Raw genomic sequence first — 27,474 nt, 5'->3', positions numbered from 1 at the left:
AGGACAAGAACAGTCACAAAATGAAAACATACTGAGAAAAGAAAAAAGAGGGCAGTAAATGAAATTATTTATTGTGGTTCTACAAACCACAATAACAGGTCAGTGTTGATTAAAAAGAAAAATGACATGGAAATTTTGCCAAGGTTAAAAAATGATGAACTTCTTTCTAAGGTCTTTGGATTGGCTCCTTTAGCAGAGTACACAGTACATGGGAGTAGTAATTAGCTACAAAAGTGATTAACTTCTATTGTATAGAAGGAAAACTTCATTAATTTGAAAATGAGCTCATTAATATTTAATAATTTGTTAGTTTTATCATGTTTCATCTTGCTGTTCTATAAATTTATAATATATAATATATGTTAAAAATATAATATATGTTGTGACATAAGTTATATATATATATATATATATATATATATATATATATATATATATATATAACTTATGTCACCTTCATGAAGATGACATTAATAGTTGAAGATGATTATAAGGAAAGCAGGTTGTAAAAAAACCAAAGCACAACTGGTGTTAATATTTTACTCAGATTCATTAGCATTTGTGATAGGGAGCTAGAGAACAGATAGATACCAACAAAGCATTCAGATGATGAACCTCTCTGGTCTGTTGAAGAATATAAAAAAATAATAATCAGAAAACTATGTTTTATTCTAATTAATAATGGTCAAAGCTATTCTATAATTCTACTTGTGTTTAAAATGATAATATTTTTTGTAAACAATAATAAAACTTTTCATTTGTTTTTTAAATTATTTAAAAAATCTGTACTCATTTCAAACTGAAACAATTAAATTATTCCATAACATTTATGGAAATATTACAAATCTATATTATAAATCTTCTTGAAGCTAACTATATTGTTTTTTAACAGAAATATTTTTACATAATTAGAAAGTGAACTTTTTTTTTTGTCTTCAGTCATTTGACTGGTTTGATGCAGCTCTCCAAGATTCCCTATCTAGTGCTAGTCATTTCATTTCAGTATACCCTCTACATCCTACATCCCTAACAATTTGTTTTACATATTCCAAACGTGGCCTGCCTACACAATTTTTTCCTTCTACCTATCCTTCCAATATTAAAGCGACTATTCCAGGATGCCTTAGTATGTAGCCTATAAGCCTGTCTCTTCTTTGAACTATATTTTTCCAAATGCTTCTTTCTTCATCTATTAGCCGCAATACCTCTTCATTTGTCACTTTATCCACCCATCTGATTTTTAACATTCTCCTATAGCACCACATTTCAAAAGCTTCTAATCTTTTCTTCTCAGATACTCCGATTGTCCAAGTTTCACTTCCATATAACGGAAAACTCCAAACATATACTTTCAAAAATCTTTTCCTGACATTTAAATTAATTTTTGATGTAAACAAATTATATTTCTGGCTGAAGGCTCGTTTCGCTTGTGCTATTCGGCATTTCATATCGCTCCTGCTTCGTCCATCTTTAGTAATTCTACTTCCCAAATAACAAAATACTTCTACCTCCATAATCTTTTCTCTTCTTATTTTTACATTCAGTGGTCCATCTTTGTTATTTCTACTACATTTCATTACTTTTGTTTTGTTCTTGTTTATTTTCATGCGATAGTTCTTGAATAGGACTTCATCTATGTCGTTCATTGTTTCTTCTAAATCCTTTTTATTCTCGGCTAGAATTACTATATCATCAGCAAATCGTAGCATCTTTATCTTTTCACCTTGTACTGTTAATCCGAATCTAAATTGTTCTTTAACATCATTAACTGCTAGTTCCATGTAAAGATTAAAAAGTAACGGAGATACTTACATCCTTGTCGGACTCCCTTTCTTATTACGGCTTCTTTCTTATGTTCTTCAATTATTACTGTTGCTGTTTGGTTCCTGTACATGTTAGCAATTGTTCTTCTATCTCTGTATTTGAACCCTAATTTTTTTAAAATGCTGAACATTTTATTCCAGTCTACGTTATCGAATGCCTTTTCTAGGTCTATAAACGCCAAGTATGTTAGTTTGTTTTTCTTTAATCTTCCTTCTACTATTAAACTGAGGCCTAAAATTGCTTCCCTTGTCCCTATACTTTTCCTGAAACCAAATTGGTCTTCTCCTGACACTTCTTCCACTCTCTTCTCAATTCTTCTGTATAGAATTCTAGTTAAGATTTTTATGCATGACTAGTTAAACTAATTGTTCTGTATTCTTCACATTTATCTGCCCCTGCTTTCTTTGGTGTCATGACTATAACACTTTTTTTGAAGTCTGACGGGAATTCCCTTTTTCATAAATATTGCACACCAGTTTGTATAATCTATCAATCGCTTCCTCACCTGCACTGCACAGTAATTCTACAGGTATTCCGTCTATTCCAGGAGCCTTTCTGGCATTTAAATCTTTTAATGCTCTCTTAAATTCATATCTCAGTATGGTTTCTCCCATTTCATCCTCCTCAACTTCTTCTTCTTCCTCTATAACACCATTTTCTAATTCATTTCCTCCGTATAACTCTTCAATATATTCCACCCATCTATCGACTTTACCTTTCGTATTATATATTGGTGTACCATCTTTGTTTAACACATTATTAAATTATAATTTATGTACCCCAAAATTTTCCTTAACTTTCCTGTATGCTCCGTTTATTTTACCAATGTTCATTTCTCTTTCCACTTCTGAACACATTTCTTTAATCCACTCTTCTTTGGCCAGTTTGCACTTCCTGTTTATAGCATTTCTTAATTGCCGATAGTTCCTTTTACTTTCTTCATCAATAGCATTCTTATATTTTCTACGTTCATCCATCAGCTGCAATATATTGTCTGAAACCCAAGATTTTCTACCAGTTCTCTTTATTCCACCTAAGTTTGCTTCTGCTGATTTAAGAATTTCCTTTTTAACATTCTCCCATTCTTCTTCTATATTTTCTACCTTATCTTTTTTACTCAGACCTCTTGCGATGTCCGAACCTCACTAATTCCTACTACATCCACATTTATCCTATCCATTTCCCTTTTTAAATTTTCTAGCCTACCAACCTTTTTTAAACTTCTAACATTCCACGCTCCGACTCGTAGAATGTTATTTTTTTATTTTCTGGTGACCCCTTCCTTAGTAGTCCCCACCCAGAGATCCGAACGGGGTACTAGTTTACCTCCGGAATATTTTACCAAGGAAGGCGCCTCATCATCATTGCTATATGAAAATGCAGAGAGCCACATTTTCTTGGAAAAAAAGCAGCTGTAGTTTTCCATTACTTTCAGCTGCACAGTACTCAGAGGACTGAGTGATGTTGATATGGTCGTTTAAGTCATTCTGATTCACGCCCCAAACAACTACTGAAAGAGCTGCTGCCCTCTTTCAGGAATCATTCCTTAGTCTGGCTCTCAACAGATACCTCTCTGATATGGTTGCACCTTCGGTCCAGCTACTCTGTATCCCTGAGCCCTCAAGTCCCCTCACCAACGGCAAGGTCTCATGATTCATAGAGGAGGAGTGAACTTTTAAATTTGTTTAAATAATCTAAAAAAATTCATCACTTTTTCATGCTCATCAACAAATTTTCATTCAGTTTTAAATTTCATTTATTTTCATTCATTTAGTTTTAGTAGCTGAATGTTTTCTGCAATATATCAGTTTTTCTGATATCAGATATTAATGGTTGATATTAATGATGCTGAGAAGGTTTTCTACAACTTAATGTTAAAACTAAATGCAGTAACTAAATTATTTTTTAGAACACATGAATTCATAAAAACTTTTAAACAATTTGGAACTAAAAAAGAAAAATTAGTCTGAATTAATGACTACTTTCAATACAATTTGAATTAATTCAATCTCCCAAAATGCCTGTTTAGACATGAATCGAAATAGCAACATATTGCTTTTTGTATGTAAAACATATGCAGAATCAAATTGGTTTACATGTACCGATATCCGTAAACAGTAAGGTGTTAAAGATGAAAATAAAAATAATATACGGTTATGCCTTGCTCGAAGTACAAAGCAGAAGAAGTAGACGAATTCTTTATAATCGAGCGCATTTTTGCAGTTACTGAATTTTTCTTAATGTACGGTAACATCTTTGTTTCATTGGCTAGAAATTTTATTTCATTCCTTTCCTCCATAAATATTTCAACAAATGACTGTTTTACTGTACAAATATATTTAGGGTAAATCAAATTTTAAGATACTAGCAATCACTATTTTCAAAGTTATGAAGATTTGATTAAAATTAATTTTTCCCCCTTTACAAAGGGGAATTAGTGAGCATAAACAAAATGAAATATTATCCAACCAAGATAAATGTTTCTAATTTTCACAAACTGAAACCGATAAATATTATCTAAAATCATTAGTTAATGCCACTGATCCTCACTGCCATTACTAGGATCAGTGCCATTATTTTATTATATTAATCCCCTCAGGAATCCTTTCCTTTGCTAAGTACACTATAAAACTTTCCACTATCGCCCATTCGGCCTGGTTCCTTCAGTTTACACGGAGATCCAACGCCGACCCGATAAGATCAAGCCGGCAGATGGTCTCTGTGCGCATTAACTCGTACTTCGAGCACTCATAAAAAACATGGTAGGTGTCATCCAATTGTCCGCACTAAGGTCACATCCTAAAATCTACCAGGCTGAATTTCTGCAAGAAATTCATCCTGGAAAGAGATCATGCGTATAACGCCCACCCTCATCCTACCTAGCCCCGCACAAGGCAATGCCAGGTGTTCAATTTTTCGAACTTTATTCGAAGTCAACTTACCGGACTACTTAGCAACATACCGCTACTGCCTCTCAGACGCAATCAAGTCTATCGGTTTCACGCCTGCAATCACCAAGACTGCCTCTCATGAAATAGTACGGTAACCACGTAGGCACGTAGACTACTTGTACCTCGTAGGTAACCACGTAATAGTACGGTTAAAAAACCTAGGCGTTGAACCCTTAATTATATATCCCGATAACTCATATTTGTACCAATACAAATACTTCATCCAAACCCAAAGATAAAAGTCCCCTCGCGTGAGATTTGGAGATCAAGTGGGCATTTTACTGGTCCGTTTCTATGCAAGTACACTCTCCATTGAGTCTAGGCGGTAAGAAAAGAGGACCTATAAAATTATCACCAAGAAGACCATGCCACGCATTAAACGAAAAAGCGCATTGGAAATGACTTGTAGTAGTCTCATGGGAATTTTATTTCCCATCATAATATATCCATATTATTTTTTAATTATAATTTATTCATACTGTAATTTATATATAATATGATTTTTGATTATATTCATAATTAAAAGACTAGTGTGGCATTACATAATGTTTTATTAATATTAAAAAAAAAATGATTAGTAAAATTTACCTTGATATAAGCATTCTCTCAGCGTGATGAACTCTGTCAACGCCTACAGGCATTGGTAAGACAGTTTGTCCACTGACTTGACCTTTAACTTGGTAAACAGTACTTTTAAGACTATGAACATGCTGGCTGACATCCTGTGCTACAGTTGGTGGCCAGTTCTTATGATTGCTGGGATTTGATAGTAAGGGCACAAATATCTGAAAATGTTATTTTCAAGTTACTTTTCATTTTAGGAGAATAAGGTGACAGCTTTATTTGGTAGGCTCCTCAGTTACATTTTGAATTTTTTAGCAATTCCCATTTACAAGTTTTTGGATAATCCCGTTAGAAGATTCACTACCCCACTGATTTCCAACAAAGAAACAATTTCCCCGTTGGCCAGTGGAAGGTTGTAGCGTGCCCACCAGAGATCTGTTCTGAATAATTTCCATAGTTATCTACCCAAGGAGAAAGTAATAATCAATGAGGAAAGGGATAGGGTAAAGGAAGTAAGTAGGACACAGACTAAGAGCCTCTCATTGTTGAACATTAGGATAGTTACAGTCTTGCCCAGGAATTTAGACAATAAATTTAATGAAGAATTTAAGATTAGTCAGTTAAATCTTAATCACTAGTTCTTAAACCGTATATTTGTTATATCATAAATATAATTACTGGAATAATTTCTGATATGCCAAAAGAAAATATAAAAATATTTTGGCTGTTTGTCTACTGTATTAGTTCAATATTCAGTTTTAGTACAAAATACTTTCATTAAGAAACAAATAGCACTCAAGTTAATTATCTGTAATCATGCAATGTGAAAAGAATAAATGTCTCCTCTGTATCTCATATTAACTAAACATAAAGTATAATTTGTGCAACAAATTTCCTTATGGAATTAAACATGACTGGAAAACTAGCTCAATGACACCATCACAGAAGATATATTTGTACTGAAGGATAAAAGAAAGTTATTAGCCATAAAAAATTTTATTAGCTGTCCTGAAGGCACACTATTACCAGAACTTTTTTTAAAATGTTATTATCAAATGCATTATTTATGTAGGTTATTATGTTTTTTTATCACTATTTTTAGTTGTCAATGAATGTGCTGTTATGTTTGTGTGAGCTATGTGTTGATGAGTTCTATGTGGCCTGGATGTGAATGTTCTGGGGTGTGTTGATTATCTGTGAATATTTCTAAAACTAAATACGTTTTTTGAAGTAGTTTGAGGTGTTAAATATGACTGTCTAGTTGGTTTTCTGCATATTTTTTTTTTCATTGAAAGCGTTTTCTGGTTGCTTTTTTGGTGATGAAGTTAAGACAATTTTTTTTTGTGTCTATTACATGGATTAAAGTTTTCACCACGTTGTAAACATAAATCTAATTAAAAAAAAAAAAAACATTATCTAATGCGAGAGTAAGAACAATAGCACCAGGCACAAAGATAAGAAGTGTAGCTCAAAATTATTAAAAATATTGTATCTACTAAAATGGTTTGAATGTAATTTCAAAAGTGTATTATTTTAAATAACTTAGAAATGTCTCACCTGTTTCTTCAGAGAAATGCAATCAACATGGTTAAACTATCAGCTCCATTTACTTAAGACTGCAAGAAATCTTTGTTTGAACAGTATGTAATACACACTTCACCTAAAATTATAACTTCTTAGACAATAGTAGAAGTTAATAGAGGGTAAAAAATTTTCTCTTAACTAATCAACATTATTTTTAACATTCTACTTCAATCAATTTTAGACACCTTAATTTTTTGTTTATCTGAATTCCAATTCCCAGAGATTCACAATAAATTGTTAGATTCTCAAAAAATAAAATCTATTAACTCAAATCCTGCTTCATATTAATATTTTCTATTCTGCATAAAATATTCCTTTGCTTGAGGCTAATTTTATCTACTTTCTTACATTTCTGTGCTTTGTAATTGCTGTAGTTTTTTTTTATTTATTTCAAAATTTCTTTATTTTTATTGCACTTGACTACCTTTGTTCTTCTTTATCAAAACTGAATTCTTTATTCTGATTGAATTAGTTTTGTCCAGCACTGGATCTTTTGTTATTTTTAGTTCTTCTTAATTATTTTTAGTTTTAATCAAATAATTATAGTATAATATAATAACAAGTTTGTTGCATTGTCCCTATAAACAGTGGTTTCATCACTATTTTCTGTATTGAACCTTACTTCTTTCCTGTTCTTCTGCTATTGTTGCTATCCTTTGATGACTACAAAGATACATTTTCTTGTATGAATTAAAATGTATAAAATAAAGACCCCCTTTTGTTAAAATTTTTAACTTTTATTCAATGCAGAAATAACATTCTTCAAAATCAATCATGGATTTCTTCATCATCCTTCTTAGACTGACATTGGAGCTAAAACTGGCTCCTTGTACCCATGCATTCTGAAAATAACCCAGACTTCATCTAGATATACAATGTTCATTTAGATACCTAGAATTTAAAAGTAAATGAAAACATACGGAACTTCAATTATTGTAGTGACTATATAAGTATACAAAATGCATTGACGATATTGTAGTTCACACATTTATCTATTCCCACTGACTTTATGAATATAAAAATTAGTTTTTCACTGAAATCTGACATCAATTTCAATGACAACAATGTTATTAAAAAATGACTTTTTACTATCATGAGAATGTTTATTTGTGGATGAATGGTACATTTTTTTGAAACTGAATGACTCAATTTGTTGAGTATTGGATGCCAATGCTCAGAGTTAAATTTCTATACTCATATTTTCAAGTTTGGACTGATCACAAAATATCCCCTTGCTATATTATTTATAGAATTCCCCTTGTTCACACACACACATTCACACACACATACACATATATATAATGTGTGTATATTATACACTGTAATATATATATTAGTGATCTTGGAGGATTCTGTTAAACTTCATAGGCATATTTCTTTCAATAAAATAATGAAAAACATTCACATAAACATGAGTTAGAATGTTTTATTAGCAAGTTACTGTATTGAAAGATTTCACCCTGATTTCTGCTTCTCTGCTGAAATGAAGCCCTACTGAAATTCTGGAAGGTAAACTAAGGGGCAAAGTGGTTTCTTATGGTTTTTGACCTGAAAATATTTTAAAATGAAGTCCCAGTACTGTATCCCCATTGTTTTTTTTTAAAGAATTAGTTTGTAATAAACAAAAAAAAATTGTATTGAAAAACACAGTTTTTTAGTTTGATGTAAAATAATTTTGGTAAATTGTCAATAAATGAATAAAACTTATTGGTTGAAATTATGTATTTTTTGACGCAGAACAATAATTACAAATATGGAAAATACTAAATTTTAGACTAAAACAAAATTTCTACTATTAGATAAAATTGTAACAAAACTAAATTTCTAAAATCAAATAAAATAGAATAAGTTATTCTTACATTTCATCAAATGTTTGAAATGTCTGCCATTTTCTACCTAGCACTCTTGGGTTATTTTTGATTTCTTCAATGGCCCACATGATTCTTTGTAAAAAAGTAGTTTTGCATTTTCTGATATTTGTACATAAACTAACGCTTTCATATAACCACAAAAATAAATTCAAGAGATTCATATCAGGTGATCTAGCTGCCATAGTTGAGGTTCACCTCGACCAATCCAGCAGTTAGGAAATGCTTCATTCAGATAATGAATAACAGGACTATAAAAATTGGCTGGTACGCCATTTTATTGGAAATACAGTTCTTTTTCCAAATGGAACATTCTCTAAAATTAGTGCAAAATACAAATAAATACCAATAAATCATAAATGCACACTAAATAGATTAAATAAAATTTTATCCTAAAAATTATTTCTCAATAACAAATAATGCATACTGAAGCAAGATTCTGAATCATAACCACAATGTTTGAAAATTTTGTTTGTAGAGCTTTTCTTTCTAAGAGATTAACCCTGATCTCTGTTTAACTGGATAGGGGATTCTTGTAGTGTAAAATACAATTAAGTGTTCAATATTGAAACATACTCCAGTGCTGCAGAATGAGATACTGGGAACTAAATAAAACCATTGTACACTTGCACGACTACAATCGTGATGGTAGGGATGTTTATTTTACTCAAATCAGATAACCAAAAGAATGGTCATTTTCGCAACACAAACAGAAATTTACAGACAGTTGTAGAAAACTTATATAGAGGCCAGATATATAGTCATATTAAAGATCAGTGTTCAAAATACAAAATCAGAACACTTCTACTGCATCGGTTAAAATTAAAAATGTGTTTTTATCCCTACTGTTACACACTTCTCTGTGCATGCACTGTTTCATTTTATTTAGTTCTACTGGTTCTACCACTTATTTAGTAACGCTAGTTTATGCTACAAATTTTACCAATTCCAACACATGTGATTCCCTATCCAGTTATATAAAGATCAGTGGAGATTAAACACTACCAATTTTATACAGTATTACAGCGCCCCTAGTGGGGAGTTATTGCACTAATAATTGTGAAATATCATAATATTTCAGGCAGACAAATACATATTAGCATAATTTTTCTGATATTGTTTCATGTGAGAGAACAACTAAATTGCTGTTGTGGGATATTGTTGATAGATAATTTAAAACAATTATCTCAAAATTAAATTTTCTTACCACTTTAACCAATAAATAAGACCACTACATTCGTCCTTTAATTTACCTTCCCAGAATTTCAGTAGGGCTTCATTTCAGTCGAGAAGCAGAATTCGAAGAGAAATATTTCCTTGGCCGTAATTCGCTAACGAAGCGTTTCTGGACCCATATTTATATAAACTTTTTTCATTATTTTAATGAGAGAAACACGACTATAAATTTTAGCAGAATCCTCCGGGAACACTCTGTGTGTATATATATATATATATATATATATATATACACAGGATCCCGTGTATAAACTTTGTATATAATATATATATGAAGTTTGTAAATAAAGTAATGAGACTGGTTCAGAAAAAATTTTTATTTAAAATCCAGTTATACATCATCTTCGAAATAGTTCCCTTGGGAAGCCACGCAACGCTTCAGAGTTTTCCCACTCTTCATAGCAGTGTTGGAGCTCAGAAACTGAAATCCTTCATATGGTTGGCTACATTTTTTTTTTTATGCTTCTACTGTTCCAAAATGGTGTCCTTTGAGGTGTTTTAAAAGTCGAGAACAGGAAAAATTCGTAGGAACTCAAGTCAGGTGAAAAAGGTGGTTGAGGAACTACAGGAATTCATTGCCAAAAACTCATTGAGAGTGCAGTGTGACAAGATGCATTGTCATCTTGATGCATCATCATTGATGCAGCATCCAGTTGTCTTTGATGGCTCTTCTTACGTGGGCAACTCTTTTCCGTAGTCTTTCAAGAATTTCTTTGTAAACATATTGATTTACAGTCTCTGCTGTAGACAAAAACTCCTTACAGACAATGCCATTACTATTAAAGAAACAAATAAGCATGGTTTTGATTTGCTCATTTTTGCTTATTTGGGACATGGTGAGTTTGAAGTGTACTACTCCTTACTCTAGTGTTTTGTTTCTGGGTCGAACTCAAATATCCAAGATTCATCACCAGTAATAACATTTTTTAGAAAATCAGAACCAGTTTCAATTCCCCTTAGAAGATTAAGGCACACTTCCACTCTGTTGTTTTTCTGTTTAACAATGAGTTTTTTGGGACCAGTTTTGCACAGATGTTTTTCATGTCCAATTTGATGGTATGGTTAAAATTCAATTGTTCTGCAACCATTCTGACAGTTATCGCCAGTTGTACCATATCAAGTCTCTGATTTGCTCAACATTGTCGTCACTTTTTGACATTAATGGTCTTCCAGAGCATGGATCGTCCATAACTGATTCCTGGCCATCTGAAAATGCTTTAAACCACCTAAAACTCGAGCTCAGGACAGAGCGTCATCTCCATATGCCCTTTTCAATTTTGAAATAGTTACAGTAGCATTCTCTCAAAGTTTAACACAAAACTTGATTGCACAACGTTGCTTACAGTTAGTGACATTCATTTTTGTAATGAACAACAAAAACTCATTTCACGAAAAGTTTGTTTAGATCTCATGTGGCAACAATAGACTAAAAATATTAATACCTAATATAAATCAGCTGTTCATATAACCATATATTTACTAGTAACTTTAGTGTTGTCACTTTGGCTGTCAAATGAAACTAGTCTCATTACTTTTACAGACCGTGTGTGTGTGTTTAATACTGCATCCCCATACAGTATTAAACCATTTAGAGAAAGCTGGCTACAATAAGAATCTCGACATTTGGGTTCCACATGGTTTGACTTAGAAAAATTTACTTGATTGGATTTCTGTCTGCAAATCTTACACTGAAATGTAACAAAATGTGATTAGTTAATTATACTCCCAAGAACAAGTGTGCAAGTAGAAATGCTTAAATTTAATATTAAATTTCTGCAGTTTTGACTACAGTCATTTACAGTAGATTATTTACTACTGTTTTTCTTTTCTTTTACTGTTTAGCCTCTGGAACCACCGTAAGATATTACTTCAGAGGATGAATGAGGATGGTGTGTATGAATGTAAATGAAGTGTAGTCTTGTACAGTCTCAGGTTGACACATTCCTGAACGGTGTGGTTAATTGAAACCCAACCACCAAAGAACACTGGTATCCATGATCTAGTATTCAAATCCATGTAAAAATACTTTATTAGGATTTGAACCTTAGAATTCCTGTCTTCGAAATCAGCTGATTTGTGTTAAGTTCACCACCAGATTAACCTGTTGGATAGGTTATTTACTACCTCCCAAATTACTCCTTTACTTTCCATTAAAAATATCTTCCTCTGTATTACATTTATTGATGTATACTTGTGTTATTTTGTATTAGTTTTTTTAAATTTATTTATTTATTTCCAAATTATTTTCTATTAATGTTGCAGCTTCTTACTGCTGTAATATATTGCTTCTTCATTGTCACCTGTTTTGTACTTTTGTGATAGTTTGGGACCTAATATACTGAGCGTTTCATAATGTTCTTCGGAGTTTCGAAAATTCATTAACAAAAAACTATTTCAATCATAAGAATAAAACAACTACTGTACGAAAGAGTACTTCAAATAGTTTTTTCCACGTATACTAGGCAGTTGGTAACCCATTTGCTCGCTAGGCGTCGACAGAAGAGAAATGGCTGTCACGGGAAGCGAGAAGTCAGTTTGTGTGTTAGAATTTCGCTTGTTAAAGTCAGTAATTTCTGTGCAACGTGCGTTTCGGTTGAAATTTCATAAGAAGCCACCAAGTGACAATTCAATTCGTGCATGGTATAAACAATTCATTGAAACTGGTTGCTTGTGCAAGCGAAAATCAACTGGTCGTCCATCAACTTCAGAAGTCAATGTCGAACGTGTGCGTGCAAGTTTCATTCGCAGCCCGACAAAATCGACTGCGGCTGCAGGCAGAGAATAAGGAATTCCGAAAACAACAATGTGGAGAGTTCTCCGTAAACGTTTATTATGCAAACCGTACCATCTTCAATTAATCCAGCGTCTTTCTGATGGAGATAAAACACGTAGGGTCGATTTTTGTTTACAGTTACAGGAAAAGATGTTGTTAGATGAAGGTTTTCTAAACAAGATAATTTTCAGCGATGAAGCTACTTTCCATATTAGCGGCAAAGTAAACCGTCATAACGTGCGAGTTTGGGGAACTGAAAACCCACGCGCTTATGTGGAACACATTCGGGATTCTCCGAAAATAAACGTTTTTTGTACATCTCTTGTGAGGCAGTGTATGGGCCGTTCTTTTTTATGGAAACGACAGTAACCGGCATGATATATCTGAATATGTTACAATTATGTCTTATGCCTCAGCTACTCAACGACTTCATTTTCCAGCAAGATGGTTGTCCTGCCCATTATCATAACGAGATGCGACAGTACCGTAACACAACATTACCTCGACGCTGGACAGGAAGACGTCTGAAGAAGACCAACACATTATGCTGTGGCCACCAAGATCACCAGACCTTACGCCATGTGATTTCTTTCTCTGGGGTTACGTGAAAGATAACGTGTTTATCCCACCAATGCCTCACGATATCGCTAAGCTAAAGGATTGCATAATCAATGCATCAACTCTATCGAAAATGATATCTTAGAACGAGTTTGGCAAAAGCTAGTCTTTCGTGTTGATGTGTGCCGTGTCTCCAGAGGAACAAATATTGAACATTTATAGATTTTAACAAAAACTGAGTCCCTGCATCACCTCGTACAACTTTCATTTAGGTAAGTGAAATACTTTATTTGTACTGAATTTTTGTAACTCCTAAGAACATTATGAAACGCTTTGTATTTTATATTTTATTTAGGTTTATGGTGATTTAAGTTTATAATGTTAAACTTTATAGAAAATACATATAAATCATACTTCATCCACTAGTGTAGCAAGCTGCTCAATTGGTTTTGTTGCCATATCACCCAGGATAAGAGCATGATTTAGATTTTCTCTTGGAACTGAGATTTTGGACCTTTTTATGAAGTAAGCTGCTTTACTCTTTAAGCTTACAGGAAAGCTTGTTGCTGGGATCAGCTGCGCAGCATTATTCTACAATCAGAAAAAACAGAAAATTATTTTAAATAATTAGTTGATAGTAAGTTACAAAAGCAATTGTAAATTTTAATGTTCATTCTTAAACACTTGTGTGCACATGCGCACACATATGTACACACTTACACCAACTAACTAGTGCACTAAAATATCTTCCTCTGTTTGCCATCTTACATCCACTGCTATTCTTTTCTCTTCCTGCTATCTCTTCCAGAGTTACTGTCTTTTAAAAATATGTATTTAGATCTGTATAACAGCAGTATTATAGCTGCTATTTTGTTTTTCGTTACAATTACAAGTAATGATCTCTCCAAGATATTTAAATTTTTCTACAAGTTCTACTTTGTTTCCATTAATATTCACAGAATTAACTAAAGGATCTATACCCATCATTTTAGTCTTTTCGTAAGAAATTTTAAGTCCAATTTTATTCGCAAGTTCTTCTATTCTTGTTATTTGTATTCTGGCTTCTGTGATACTATTATTAGCTAATAAAGCTAAGTCATCGGCAAATCCTAGGCAATTTAAATTTAAGTTATCTCTTTTGTATCCTATGCGAATATTTATTGGATTAATTTTAAACCATTTGTGCATCAGAAATTCTAGTGCACAATTAAATAAGTTGTTTTATAATATAGAATCTGAATGATATTTATGTAATTGAATTAAAATGATGTATGTTAACATGTATTAAATAGTTTTAACAATAAGTTGTATAATATAAGTAGTAGAAAAGATTTTGTTAAAGAAAATAGTTATAAGTATACAGACAAAAGCAGTTATGTAAAATTTGTTAAAAGACCTCTTCTCCTACGCACTAATCATCTATGTAAATGTTAAAAAAGAGGAATAATAAATTGTTTAGGTTCAGTTACAAAAATGATTAATGGTAATGTGGATGCTAATAATGAAATAATATTAAATGAGATAATATATTAACAAAATAATATAATTGATAAAATAAACAATCAGTATACTGTAACTGTAGATATTATAAGTGAATTTAATAAAACAGTAAAAGTAATTGAAGATAATTTTAGCGAGTTGAAAAATAAGTTGTTATTAATAAATAAAAATATAAATGATTTTGTAGAATTAGAAAATTCTGAACCAATTAAATGAATAGTGTTGTATTAAGCTTTGTACAACATATACAAAATAGTTTAACTTTTTTTTTTTGCGTTGGAGGAGGGAAAATCTGCTGCCAGACTCCCAGTGGCCCGTACTTCTGGGTGTGTGAGGTTTTTTTCACGTAAGGCGGGGACCCACTAAAAACCCTCCTCCTCCCACTGTGTGACGACGGAACACCTAGTGAGGTACACATTGTCATCACGTATGCATACGGGTACTCCGAGTATGGTCCTTCCGCAAGGGCTTCTGCCGTCCCCCAGGGGCACCAAGTGGAAACAATGCTGTTGAACCCCCACCCCAGATGGCTGGTCTTCCACCACCACTTTTGGACACTGCACTACCTTATTCTCTTCCTTCTTCTTGTAATTTCATGGAGAGAACTCTTTTGAACCATGTCGAGCACCTGTCCCAACCTGCACCCAAGCCAATCATTCTTTCCTTCACTTCCTCAGGTGAAACTGCCCTATTAAAGGGTCACTCCGAAACCCATCTAGGACATCTGAGAAAATATGTTCTACGTCATCCTTGTTGTCACAGTAGCGACATAGAGGGGTGAGCCATGCTTGCCCTAGTGGCATGGAGGTAGATCTCGAACGATCCATGACCCGTAAGCCATTGGATCATCCAAAAGTCCACCTCCCCATGTCTCCTCTCGATGCAGGAATCAACCTGCATCGAGAGGTCAACCATGGTTGATCCATGGTATCAACCTGAAGGTCCATTTACCGTAACCGCATTGGACCATCTCTCAGCCATTTCTTGATCAACTCTCTTCTAGCAACCACGTCTCTACCCTCATATCATTCAAGACGTTTAACCGCCAGCAGCTCCATCAGAGGCATTCCTGTTATCACCAGCACCACCTCCAGCGACAATGATCGGTACGCCTGCGCCACCCTGAGTGGAAGCCTTCAGTCCATGTACGGCAGTCATTTGATTCACATCATCCTATTTAAGTTAGCATGTACGCATAACTTCTATAATTACATTATATGATCAACATTTGAAGGTGTATTTTCAATAATTAGTGTTATTAAAAATAAAAGTTTTTTTTTAAAAACACATTCATTGTATAAAAACATAATTTACATAAGCATTGTTGTCTGAGGAACATTAGTACTGGTTTTTTATTTATTATTTTATTTTTAATATAACACTATTTTTTAAAAGTGTTAGTAACAAAATCAAATTTCTTGAACTTGTATTAATTTTTTATTGGGTTATTTTACATCTTTTTTCTCAGAATTAAAATCTATACAATTTTTGATAATAAGTTTTATACACTTATCAATTAGTCAGTTAACAAAGTTTTTTATTACAAATATAAATGTATTTTTAGACAAGTTTTTTTGTTGTACGTGGAATATTATGAAAACTACTGGAGATATAGTTCTGGAACCTGATTTATTAGAAATAAAACAACTTTATTACTAAATAAAATTTAGGAACTTACCCCTGAAATGATAACACCCTTTTCCCATTCATAAATGGTAACGCGTAGTCTCCCAGACTACTCTAGGGAAAATACATGAAAACAATATAAAATGTAATATAACTTTATTTAACACATGCACTATAGAAAATATAATGTTTTACATACACTTAAATAGTTTTAGTTTTTTTGGACACTTTTGGCGCACTTCACACACAACGCTCCTTGGTGCTCCATGCAAATATTCTTCTTGCATTTCGTACACTGGAACCGAGTTATTCTTCTCTTTTTAGCCGGGCAATTTGCACAAATTTTTCTTGTTCCTGCTTCTTGAATATTTTCTGGCTGAGAAGTTGATGGACCAACAACATCTTCAATATTACGTTTCAGATTTCTGGATAGGTTTGTCAGCTTTAGTCTTTTCTGAGTAGTGATGTAAAAGTTCTACACAAATTTCTTTTGCATATGCTTTTCTAGTCATTGGTTTTATCTTCTTTGAGACTGCTTGATGTTTCTTGGTTTACAAATTGTAATGTTGTAAAACATTATCATTTAAAAATAAAGTAAATGCTTCAAATGGTCTCGTTACCCTCATGCTTCATTTTTGGGCTTCTGGGTAAAATGAATCACATTTTGAAATGCTGTGTGAGTTCTTGAAGACTCTGGAGGTTTGGCTGACCACTTTTGATGACTTTTATCTCTCAAATTAGTTCTTGGGAGCTTTACTGTTTGGATGGGAGGCCTGTTCAGTTTTAGTTGGCTGGATATCATTTTCACTTTCATGATAATTTGGGAGTACTATATTTGTTGGTCTACCCAGAAAATTGGTTCTTCATTGAGAGAATTGTAATCAGGGTCAATGTCCGTATCATCATCATCAGCTTCAGTATCTGTATTATGTTCAGAAACTTAACCTCTTTCCTCCTTCACCAACCATCTCATCATAATCATTCTCTTGCTCTTTATTGTCATCTCTTTCTAGTTGGGATAGTATGTTCTTTATTTCCAAACTAGTGTTCAGTATACCACCTGTGGTAACTTATATAACTTTAATTTACAACACTAAAAGTCACTACACAACTAATAACACATATTAAAAAATATCAACTATCAAAATATTTATAAATGGAGGAAAAATAACGTTAATGGCAATGTGCAGTCTGACAGATGATGAAGGACTCACTGGATTCATCTATGCCTAGCAAGAAGCATGGAATGTCAACCGATATTGTCCTTGACTAGAAAGAGGTAGGTACTAAAGGTGAGGTGGCAGTCATTATTCTCCTTCCATTTATAGATGTGTTTTTGAGAAGGCCATTGTCTGAGAGACTACGCATTACCATTCTCGGATTAATTTGAGTTCCTAGAATTTCAGTGTGGTTTTATTTCACTCTTTGGGAGGAATCAGAGCAAAACCTTTCTTTAGCCGTAACTCACTAATGGAGCATATATGGACCATGTATATGTGAACTTTTTTCATTATTTTCACACGTAGAATGGCTCAGATAGCACTGGTACCACTATGTTAATCCCTCTGTGTAATGAAGATTGATTAATGAAATACAATTATTCTTAAGAAGCTTAAATACATCAAAATTATGCTGATTTATTTTTCATTGTATTAACGTTTACTACATGAATGATTTCATGTGTCACTATGGATAGTAATAATCAGTGGAATTTAAATCAGGAGATCTTGGAAGGTAATCGATTGCAATTCCTTTTTGTCGATATCTGTTCAGACAGTCAGGTGTGAGTGGGCTCTCTAACTTGCTGACAAAATTTAAATGTACACTGTCATTTTGAAAAAAATATTTAGTTCCCTTTTTTAAGCAATATGCTTGTTGTTAGACTGCCAAATTTTTTTTTTTTAATTTTCCATAGCCATTGCCTAAGGGGATTTTGAAAAATTAACAGTTCAAATAATTAATCTGAATTAAAATCCACACATACAGAAGACTGGTTTTGAAAGTTTGATCATATTACTTCATGTTAATTTTAAGTAGACTAACTATGAGTATTTCTTAAATTACGTATCCCAGTTCTTAAAAAATAGATTCACTGTAAATAAAACTGAATTCACAATATTTTGATTTTCTTGGATTCAGTTATAAAAATCTAATGTTATGTGGCTTAAGAAACTTGCAAATAAAAAGAAAATAAATGTTCTTAGTTACAGTCTACATAAATACTTTAGTTTGTGGTACACCTGTACAAAGTAAAAGTTTTATAGATTGGAGTTTTGAAGATTTCATTATATTACTTAAACAATACTTTCTTGTTCGACAAGGTTGTTCTACAGAGTGCTCAGTGGAACAAATAGCTTTTGGAAATGAACCCCTTAGAAAATAAACAATGAAAGATAACAGATAACATATTTTGGTTAAAAATTCTATTCTTTGTAGAACTTTGTTCTTATTCACAGGTTGCAACATAGGAATTTCATTTGAAAATTTGAATGGGCTACGGGATATGGTAAGAAAGATAAGTAACCACATTTAGCATACAATAGTAATAATAATGTAATATATTATTATGAATGTAATTAATTGTTAAACATTAGCTTTTTTATTTGAGTTTAACCAGACCCTACAGGCATTACAAACGGTAGATTTTTATGAATTACACTAAACTAATACTGCCTATTTGAAATTCATTATTATTTTCGGAGTACTAGACATCTAAAATAAATATAAATAATGTGTACTATTAATAATAAATAATCTTTCTAATATTACTATCTAAATAGCAAAACCCAAATGATGTGAGAAAAATAATTAAACTTTCAGAAATAAATTACTGTCCAATGTTGGTTGATAATTCTTTATTTTATTCTGTCATAAATAAAAGCAGATGTTTTAAAAATTAATTGTATTTGTTTATTGTTTTCTTTATTTACATGATTTTTCTCAAAATTACTTTGTCTACAACTAAGTTTTTTTTTAAGTTTACTGAAAATTTAACAAAGCTTATTTTTTCCAAATATGAAAAAGTTTTTTGACAGTAGTCATTTGAGTTAAAAAAAAAAAACATCAGATAATAATAGCGCACAGTTTTGGGACTCATTTTTAAAAATTATTCAGTTCAAATTTTGCATGTAATTGATTTTATTAAAAATGTATACATTAATTAATTTACATTTTTTAAAGAAATTTGGAGGAAAAAAAATTTTGGCACAACTGGATAACTACATGGATTATGTTTATTTGGCTTAGGTCCATTTGTTTATATGATGTAGTACAAATTTTTTTAATCTTTTACCTGTTGATTGTTAAAAATTTTAATATTTAAATTAAAAGCTGGTATAAACTGCATTTGTTTTCCCTCTGCAAGGAAACACTTGCAGAGTTGATCAAGAGTTGAATTGCAAGAGAAAACTTGATCTTATTTTCCCAAAAAAATATACATTCAAGAGAAATGAATATTTTTCTAGATGGTAGCAAGATCCTTAACATGGTAAAAAATTGATCACATCTTATTGTGATTTAAATCATTATTACCTGTAGTACAATGAGCAGAACTGGTTCAGGTTTATCCAGGAAGTCCATTACCACATTTCTAAATTCTTCTGTTGCTAAAAGCCGGGACCATTTTTCTGGTTTTAGTTTAAGTGTCTTCTGCACAAAGTTTCCTAGAAACTCCAAACGATTATCTGGTGCACCATCCATCCTTTAAAACACAATTTTAAAATTATTTATTATATTATGCTATAATATACAGTACAGTAATTTACAGCAGTAGCAAAGCTTGATTAAATGATAAATGGGACAAAGGAAGTGGAGCTCAGATTACAAACTGTTAATAGGTCTATTAGAAGAACAATGTCGGAAGCTCCAAAAAAACAAGTCCCGTTACTGATAGAGTTTTATATTCAAATTTATAAATAATTTCAAAGGACTAAGTAAGAGTATGGAAGTGTAAAACCACTGATAATAATAAATATGTTTAAAATTGTAACATATATATTACATGTTACGTAAAATTTTTATACAGTATAAAATAACAATATATTTTTCTTATTTGTTTAAAAAATAAATAAATATACTGGCATGATAAAAAAGACGATCCTGTAATTTGGTTATGTTTCCTCATATCAACCTCATAAACCAAAAAAATACCTGTCTAAATTTTTTTTTTCAATTATTTTTTAGTTTCAATTAAACAACCAATATGCCAAATGTAATGTATGTAATGTAAGCCAAATATTTGTTTGTTTCTGAATAAGTTATTCAGTAATAAAAGTTATTCTACATTGACAATTTTTATTATCTCTAAATAGTACATTAATATGAATAATTATTATAGGTTAAATATAATTTTCTTATTTTGACAGATGTAACTTTGCTCCTATTTTTTATGCAGTCATCAACTTAAAACTAATCAGAAGTGGAAATCAATATTTCAATGTGTTCATATGAGAGTCATCTGATTGATTGCACTAGATATAAAAATTTATTTAAAGAAATTAATTAAAGCGTCTCAAATAAAATAAGGCTTTCTTTGAGGCACATAAAATATGAGACCTTGAAGAATGTGAAGCATTTATCTCTTTACTTAAACATCTTTATGTTAAAAATATATTTAAAAGTTTAGAATCAATAAAAACTTTATGAGATCTGACTGAGCATCACTTTGAATGCAATCATTATCTAACAATTAAAAACCAATAAATTTATTAGTCTGTTGCAGTTAAACTGTCTATACTAGCTTAGTCTGTTACTAGCTAACTGGATCTTTATTGTATCAGATAAGCTAGCACTACATGTGAAATATATACTTCATCATTTATTTATTTAATTTGGTTGTATTTAGATGACTCATCTTAAACTTCAAAGATCATGAAACTCAAACCCACCACAAATGTGTTTTTTTTGTTTGTTTTATTTTAGTTTTCAATGAAACCAGAATATATACTGAAAAAAATTTCTTGCATTCAGCATTTCAGCAAAATAGATATTTTTGTTAGTTAAAAAGGATTAGAGAGCTAGATAGTTGGGAAGGAAACATGGATGCCTAAACATCTTCAGGAAGACTGTATTTACCTTAAAATAAAATCGACTGTGAAAAATAACATTCAGACATTACATTATTTTTGTTTTTGTTAACTAAGAGGCCAGAGAATTGAAGGCATGAGCTCTTACAACTTTTTAATACCAGTTTGTTACTTTTCTTTGAAATATAACAGATTTTGAAAATAAATGGATAAGAAATTCTGTACATTGAGTTTCATGTTTGCACCTGAAGACAAAATTTGTTTTGAAAAAGAAATTTGAATATGATAATGATTATTTTCACTATCTAAAAGGTCTAGGAGCAAGAGTAGCTGAAGTTCACAGACATCATTAGGTTTCTTCTGCTCCAGCTTCTCGGCAAACTTGTACCCACATTGGCTAACATGATTGGAAGAATAATAATAATAAAATGAATTCTCTCACTCACAAGGAATTTAAAACCCCTTTGATAAAAGTACAGCATCACGAGTCTAAGTTGACTATGAATGAAAGTGAATATGACCAAAAGAAGAGAGCTACTAAACAAGAGGTTAAAGTGAGTTTGCGTGATGTATTGGATGATGGTGGAAGTAAAGTAAAGACTGCTTTGCAGTCTTCTATGGAGGCTCCCAAGCCTCCTGCAACCGAGGTGGCCTCTGATATTTGTGGAGTGATCTTCCCAGCCTCTTTGTTACCAATTTGTATGCTATGCCCCAGGGGTTCTCCTCCAGCTGGGAACAGATCTCCCTCCATCTACTCCGCTTGGCTTTGTTGATGGTTCTTCAGAGGCTCCTTGCAGAATTTTTCCACTCTGCCATGGCTCTTTCTGTCACCTATCGATTTTCTTCTTAATCTTGTTAGGATGTCCCTTTTGCAAACACAAATCCTCTGCAAATTGGCAATCTCATCTGACCACCATCCTGTCTGCACTGGACGTGACCGCAGCTCTCTTCTCTTCAAGGCCGAAGTGCAAGCATTCTGGATGACTTTATCTATATCAACCTCTCCCATTCTCTTGTCGTGCTTGCGCCAATGACTATAAACGCAGTCTGCAAACGCTGAAAATCCGAAAGCCTCAACATGCATGTCTCAGCGCATCTTTCTTGATGTGTCTCTCTGTCCAACGACTACCTTAATACATCGGTGGTTGCTGAGGGTCTCCTCTAGAACCCGCCATTACGTCTGTAACGAACGGCAGGTCGAGGACGGATTCCGTTGATCCTCTTAAAATGGTAGATACTTTTAACTCGTTGAGGCGCACTATACTCAATGACGCCATCAACTCAAACAGTAGCCGCCCACGCTCAGTTAGGGTCCCACCTCCTAACTTCGCGCTCTTAGCATTAAAGTGAGTACCCTCATAGCCGCTGTCAAGTCATCCAAAAACTTACGGTAGCGATCCATGCCGCTTAGGGGAGACATAGCAACAAAAAACCCACCAACGCAAATCCACACAAAGTCATCATCCCGGGCCTGTCGGGTAATAGCCAGTCCCGACCTCTCGGGACTGGCTATGATATCTCCAGTATCCCTAGTTCAGCCAGCCTGCGAAACCACAGCCTAATTTGGCTCAGCAACCTCCATAACGTCTCCCACAACTTCCCTGGTAATAGCCCATAGGAGATCATGGGAGCGTCTACTCTTATTTACATTAAGCTGTGTTATATTTATTTTGTAGCACATTGTCCACTAAGTTCGTAAGGGCTTTCCGCACCACATCTTCTACAAACAACTCTTTCGCGGCAACCAGCCTTGATATACTCATCCTTGCCGCACTATAAACATTTCTTGGACCTATCTTACACAATCCTATCTTGGTCCCTTACACGATGCTACATTATAGGCCAAATCCCAGCAGCAGTGGCACCGCTCCTGCTTCACAGCCAGATCCTCACGGCAAGACAACAGCCCAATCCAGAGACGCCCGCCCTCTCCGAATTATCTTTTCAGCCTCTCTACTAGAAACCATCAAAGAAGTCACCTGTGTACTTGAATGAGCAGGCCACATCTTGATGGCCTGCCTCCTCACCACATCCAACTCAATTACCTCCGCTACCGCTCTAGCTACCTCCTCTTTTGTTGTAAGAGCGTCTATGTCTTTTATGTTAATTCTCTGTATTCGCTCTCTTTTACGCAGGGCAAACTTCACTCCGACGACACCCCCTCCTGCAATTTCCTCATTAGTCTTTCTGACCCATTCGCCTCATTCTTGATTCTTATATAGATATCTTCTCCTTGACCTTTGCGTACCGAGAGAATTTCTTTTCCTCCCTCAACAACTCCTTCCTCTTTAAGAAGATCCACAAAGCTCTTTTTTTCTAGCACGATTAACGTTTTGGCCTTCTCAGCAGGTACTCTGTTGGCCGACCTCTCCCTCTTAGATTTGGTTTTAACCACCCTATCAACATAGATTTCGGTCGTTCTATTAGCTCTCCGCCCCACGTACCAAACGTTTTCTAGTAACGCGGCATGCACCACCCTCCTCCACGCCGAAGACCACATTATGCTTCGCCCGCAGAAATATTTCTGCCACTTCTTTCCTCAAATGGAGGATGTTCTCCTTCCCGATCGACGAATTAATCATCGGGGTGAACACTCCCCTCTCAAATCTTCACGTCTTCCCCTTGGAGAATTGTGACCCTTTCAATGCATGCCAGCAGTTGGCTCACCTTCAACTGATCCTTCATTGCCAGGTCCTTAATTCTCGGAGCCGCCTTAAAAATCGATTCTGAGAATCTACTTTCCATTTTAGCAAGGTCAAAAATGACCGATAAGTCTTTCTCCCTTTCTAGGAAAACTGAATATTGGAGCTCCACGGTCTTCTCAAACCATTCTCTGCTCCACTTGGATGCCACTAGTACGTCCAAGTCTTCATTTTTAACTCCTTCCTCCAGCTGGTGTAGAAGCTCCTTATCTCCAACATTGCTCCTCGTCTGGCACGCCTTCGGTCTGCTCCCCTTCCCCTTCGGTCTGCTCTCGATCGGGTTGGACTCTACGAATCCCCGCAAGGCCTTCACCACTCTTGCCATATCTCCGGCCAGTTCTTTTAGCTCCCTGGCCGTATAGCTCTTCTCAGAGTGCGTGGTTAAGGTTCCACTGACACTAATGAGCTCTTTTACATATCTATAAAGCTCCCTCTGTGGGGTGCCCTCCAGTTTCTTCTCCATCTCTAGTTCAACTTGTACTTTTTTTGCAGAGCGACTTCTCTTCCTTCTCTCCTTTCTCTTCTTCTCTGTGGTTGCATCTTCAGTTAACTCACTTGCCGTTGAGCCCCTTGAGCTGCATACGTACTGAAGCGCTATTGCATACTCCGGCTTTTTTAGCCATTTTCTCGGTAACAGATCTTACACGCAATTGCTTACACAATAGCTTAGGCTCAGCTATATAATAGCTTTATATAAGCCACTAATAGTCGCTATAATATTAGTCTGTTATCAAAGAGATAACCAACTGTTTCTCATTATCACTAAAATTATAATTAATTAAAATTGTTGCGTCGCTTCTTTGCGGCATAAGATTGAACTATTCAGGTAGCGCTGCTGTCTGGTACACCATGTGATACGAAATATTAGTTATACTTCTTTTTTTACATAATCTGATTTCATTCTATTAGAATATGTTTTTCTTATTCTTTAATTGTTAGTGCGCTAAGGGCAATTATACAATATGGCCGAGTCGCCTGCTAATGTGTTTATAAAGTAAATAATACAATATTCTTTTGTTATTAAAGTTATTAATATAATGGTTATAATATTCATTCAGTGTTTTATTCTACAGTCCATTAACCAAATTAAATTCAACTATAAACACAATACATATTGGTCCGCCGACCCGGATATTTATCAGTGAAAATACGATTCAACGATGACGGAACAATGGCTATGAATTAGGACCTATAAATAATCAACAATCTGAATGCTGTATTTTTGTAAAAATATACGAATATTACGAGACGTTATCGGTAAGCTGACTGCTACTCTTATCACAGTATTGTTAATTTTTTAATGCCTGTTTATACTACGTTAATTATCCTTATTTACTTCACATCAGTACGTACGCCTTGTTTATCTCAAATCCTTACGTAACCCTAATTACAAATTACCATTATCAATTTAAAACTACCAAACCTATTTATCATATAAATATATTCCTTTCATTTATCATTGTTTCCTTAGTTTATTATTTGTTAATATTTATTTCTTATCGCAATTATTCAAACTTGTTATTGATTACGTCTTGTATTATTCAAACTAACTAAAATGCCATACAGATGATGAAATAGATAATAAGATGCCTACAACAGATTTTGAAACCCAAATGAATCAAAACAGACGTAAAAGAGGTATATTTAAAGGCTCTATTACGCGCATAAAAACATTTGTAGAGTCTTTAGACTCTGAAAAACCAGATCTTGATTTAGTAAAGGTCTAACTGGATCATTTGGAAACAACTTTGCATAAATATGATGAGGTGCAAACCTTTTTAGAACTTAACCACGAAATTGAAGACGCAGATAGGGAAGAAGTGGAAGAAATATTTCTTATCCTTAAATCAAAGTTACAAAAAATCTTAAATTCTAACTGCAGCAATCATAAAAAAGATAAATCTATTATTCTTCCAAAAATAGATTTGCTGAAATTTAATGGTGTTTATGAAGACTGGTTAACGTTTAGTGAATTTTTCCGTGCAGTAGTTCATGACAACGAAAATTTAACGGTAATTCAAAAATTTCATTACTTGACATCATCGTTAATTGATTCCGTTCTACAAATAATCAAAAACGTATCGGTTACAGTCTTCCCAGAAAATTCATGCTCATGCAGTTAGTATAGCAAACTCGGAATGTCCTTACTGTAAGCAACCTCATTTACTCTATAAATGTATGAATTTTCTTAAGTTGCCAGTAAATAGTAGAATATCATTCGTCAAAAAGCACAGATTATGTTTTAACTCTCTTAATAGTAATCACAATGTCAAAGAATGTTATAATTCTCATTATTGTAAATACTGTAAGCGTAAACATCATTCAATCTTGCACGACAATGCATGCTCTCAAGTTAAGTAATCTAACACCATTTCTAAGGATAAAACAGAAGACACAGTTAAAGGGGTAGCTTAAGTTGACCCAAACGTATGCAGTAACTATTGCAGTTTAAAGATTCAGAGCGCGACACGAGTTTTACTAGCCACTGCTATAATAGGTGTCAAGGATTCACAAAAAACGCTACAGCCTTGCAGGGTGTTGCTTGATGCAGGCTCGCAAGCGAACTTCATTACTGAAGACACGGTTCAGCGTTTAAAGCTAAAGCGTGAACGGGAAAATCTACCAATTCATGGAATAAATAACATCTCAGCCACCGTAAAATACAGTGTTACCGTTCAGTTACATTCAAATTATCAAGAATATGCTACTACAATTAAATGTTTTGTATTACCTTGTATTACAAGTTCTATGCCCTCCGAACCCATCAATACGAGTACGTGGAACCTTCCAAAATTCGTAAAACTTGCGGATTATCATTTTAACACACCCGGTAATATAGACATATTGATAGGATCTGAATTGTATTTACATTTAATGAAGAACGGTCAAATAAAAACTTAGAACTTCCCAGTCATTCAAGAAACCACATTAGGTTGGATAGTCGCAGGTAGATTACTATCAACAGATGAAATTGAAAACCCGCCTAAGATAACGTCACTATTTATTAATTCAGAACTAAATATTCACAATCAGTTAAAACAATTTTGGGAAATGGAGGAGATTAAAACTACTCCTAGCACCAAAGAAGAAAGGATGTGCGAACAACATTTTCGGGAAAACCTCAAGCGAAATCAAGATGGCAGATTCATTGTTAGATTACCCAGACGACAAAACCATACATCCCTTGGCGATTCTTTCGACAATGCGCATCGTAGATTCTTGTTATTAGAGAGGAAATTAAATAGTCACTAATCTTAAGGAGGA

General features: G+C 33.5%; 1 protein-coding gene across 1 annotated transcript in view; it reads right to left on the bottom strand.

The window, feature by feature from the left end:
- The window catches only part of Dhc93AB (Dynein heavy chain at 93AB), a 493,152-nt gene extending 472,969 nt beyond the window's left edge, over positions 1 to 20,183 (bottom strand). The window contains exons 1-3 of the mRNA XM_075354875.1: positions 20,016 to 20,183; positions 13,773 to 13,949; positions 5,364 to 5,560 (exon numbers count right to left, since the gene is read on the bottom strand). Of these exons, the coding sequence (XP_075210990.1) occupies positions 5,364 to 5,560; positions 13,773 to 13,949; positions 20,016 to 20,183 (542 nt within the window). The remainder of the gene's footprint in view (positions 1 to 5,363; positions 5,561 to 13,772; positions 13,950 to 20,015) is intronic.
- Positions 20,184 to 27,474: the final 7,291 nt, after the last annotated feature.

The sequence above is a fragment of the Lycorma delicatula genome, chromosome 1 (genome assembly GCF_047948215.1).
Source record: "Lycorma delicatula isolate Av1 chromosome 1, ASM4794821v1, whole genome shotgun sequence".
Lineage (NCBI taxonomy): Eukaryota > Metazoa > Arthropoda > Insecta > Hemiptera > Fulgoridae > Lycorma > Lycorma delicatula.
Note: the sequence above shows the minus strand (reverse complement) of the source record. Positions and strands in the feature narration are given on the sequence as shown.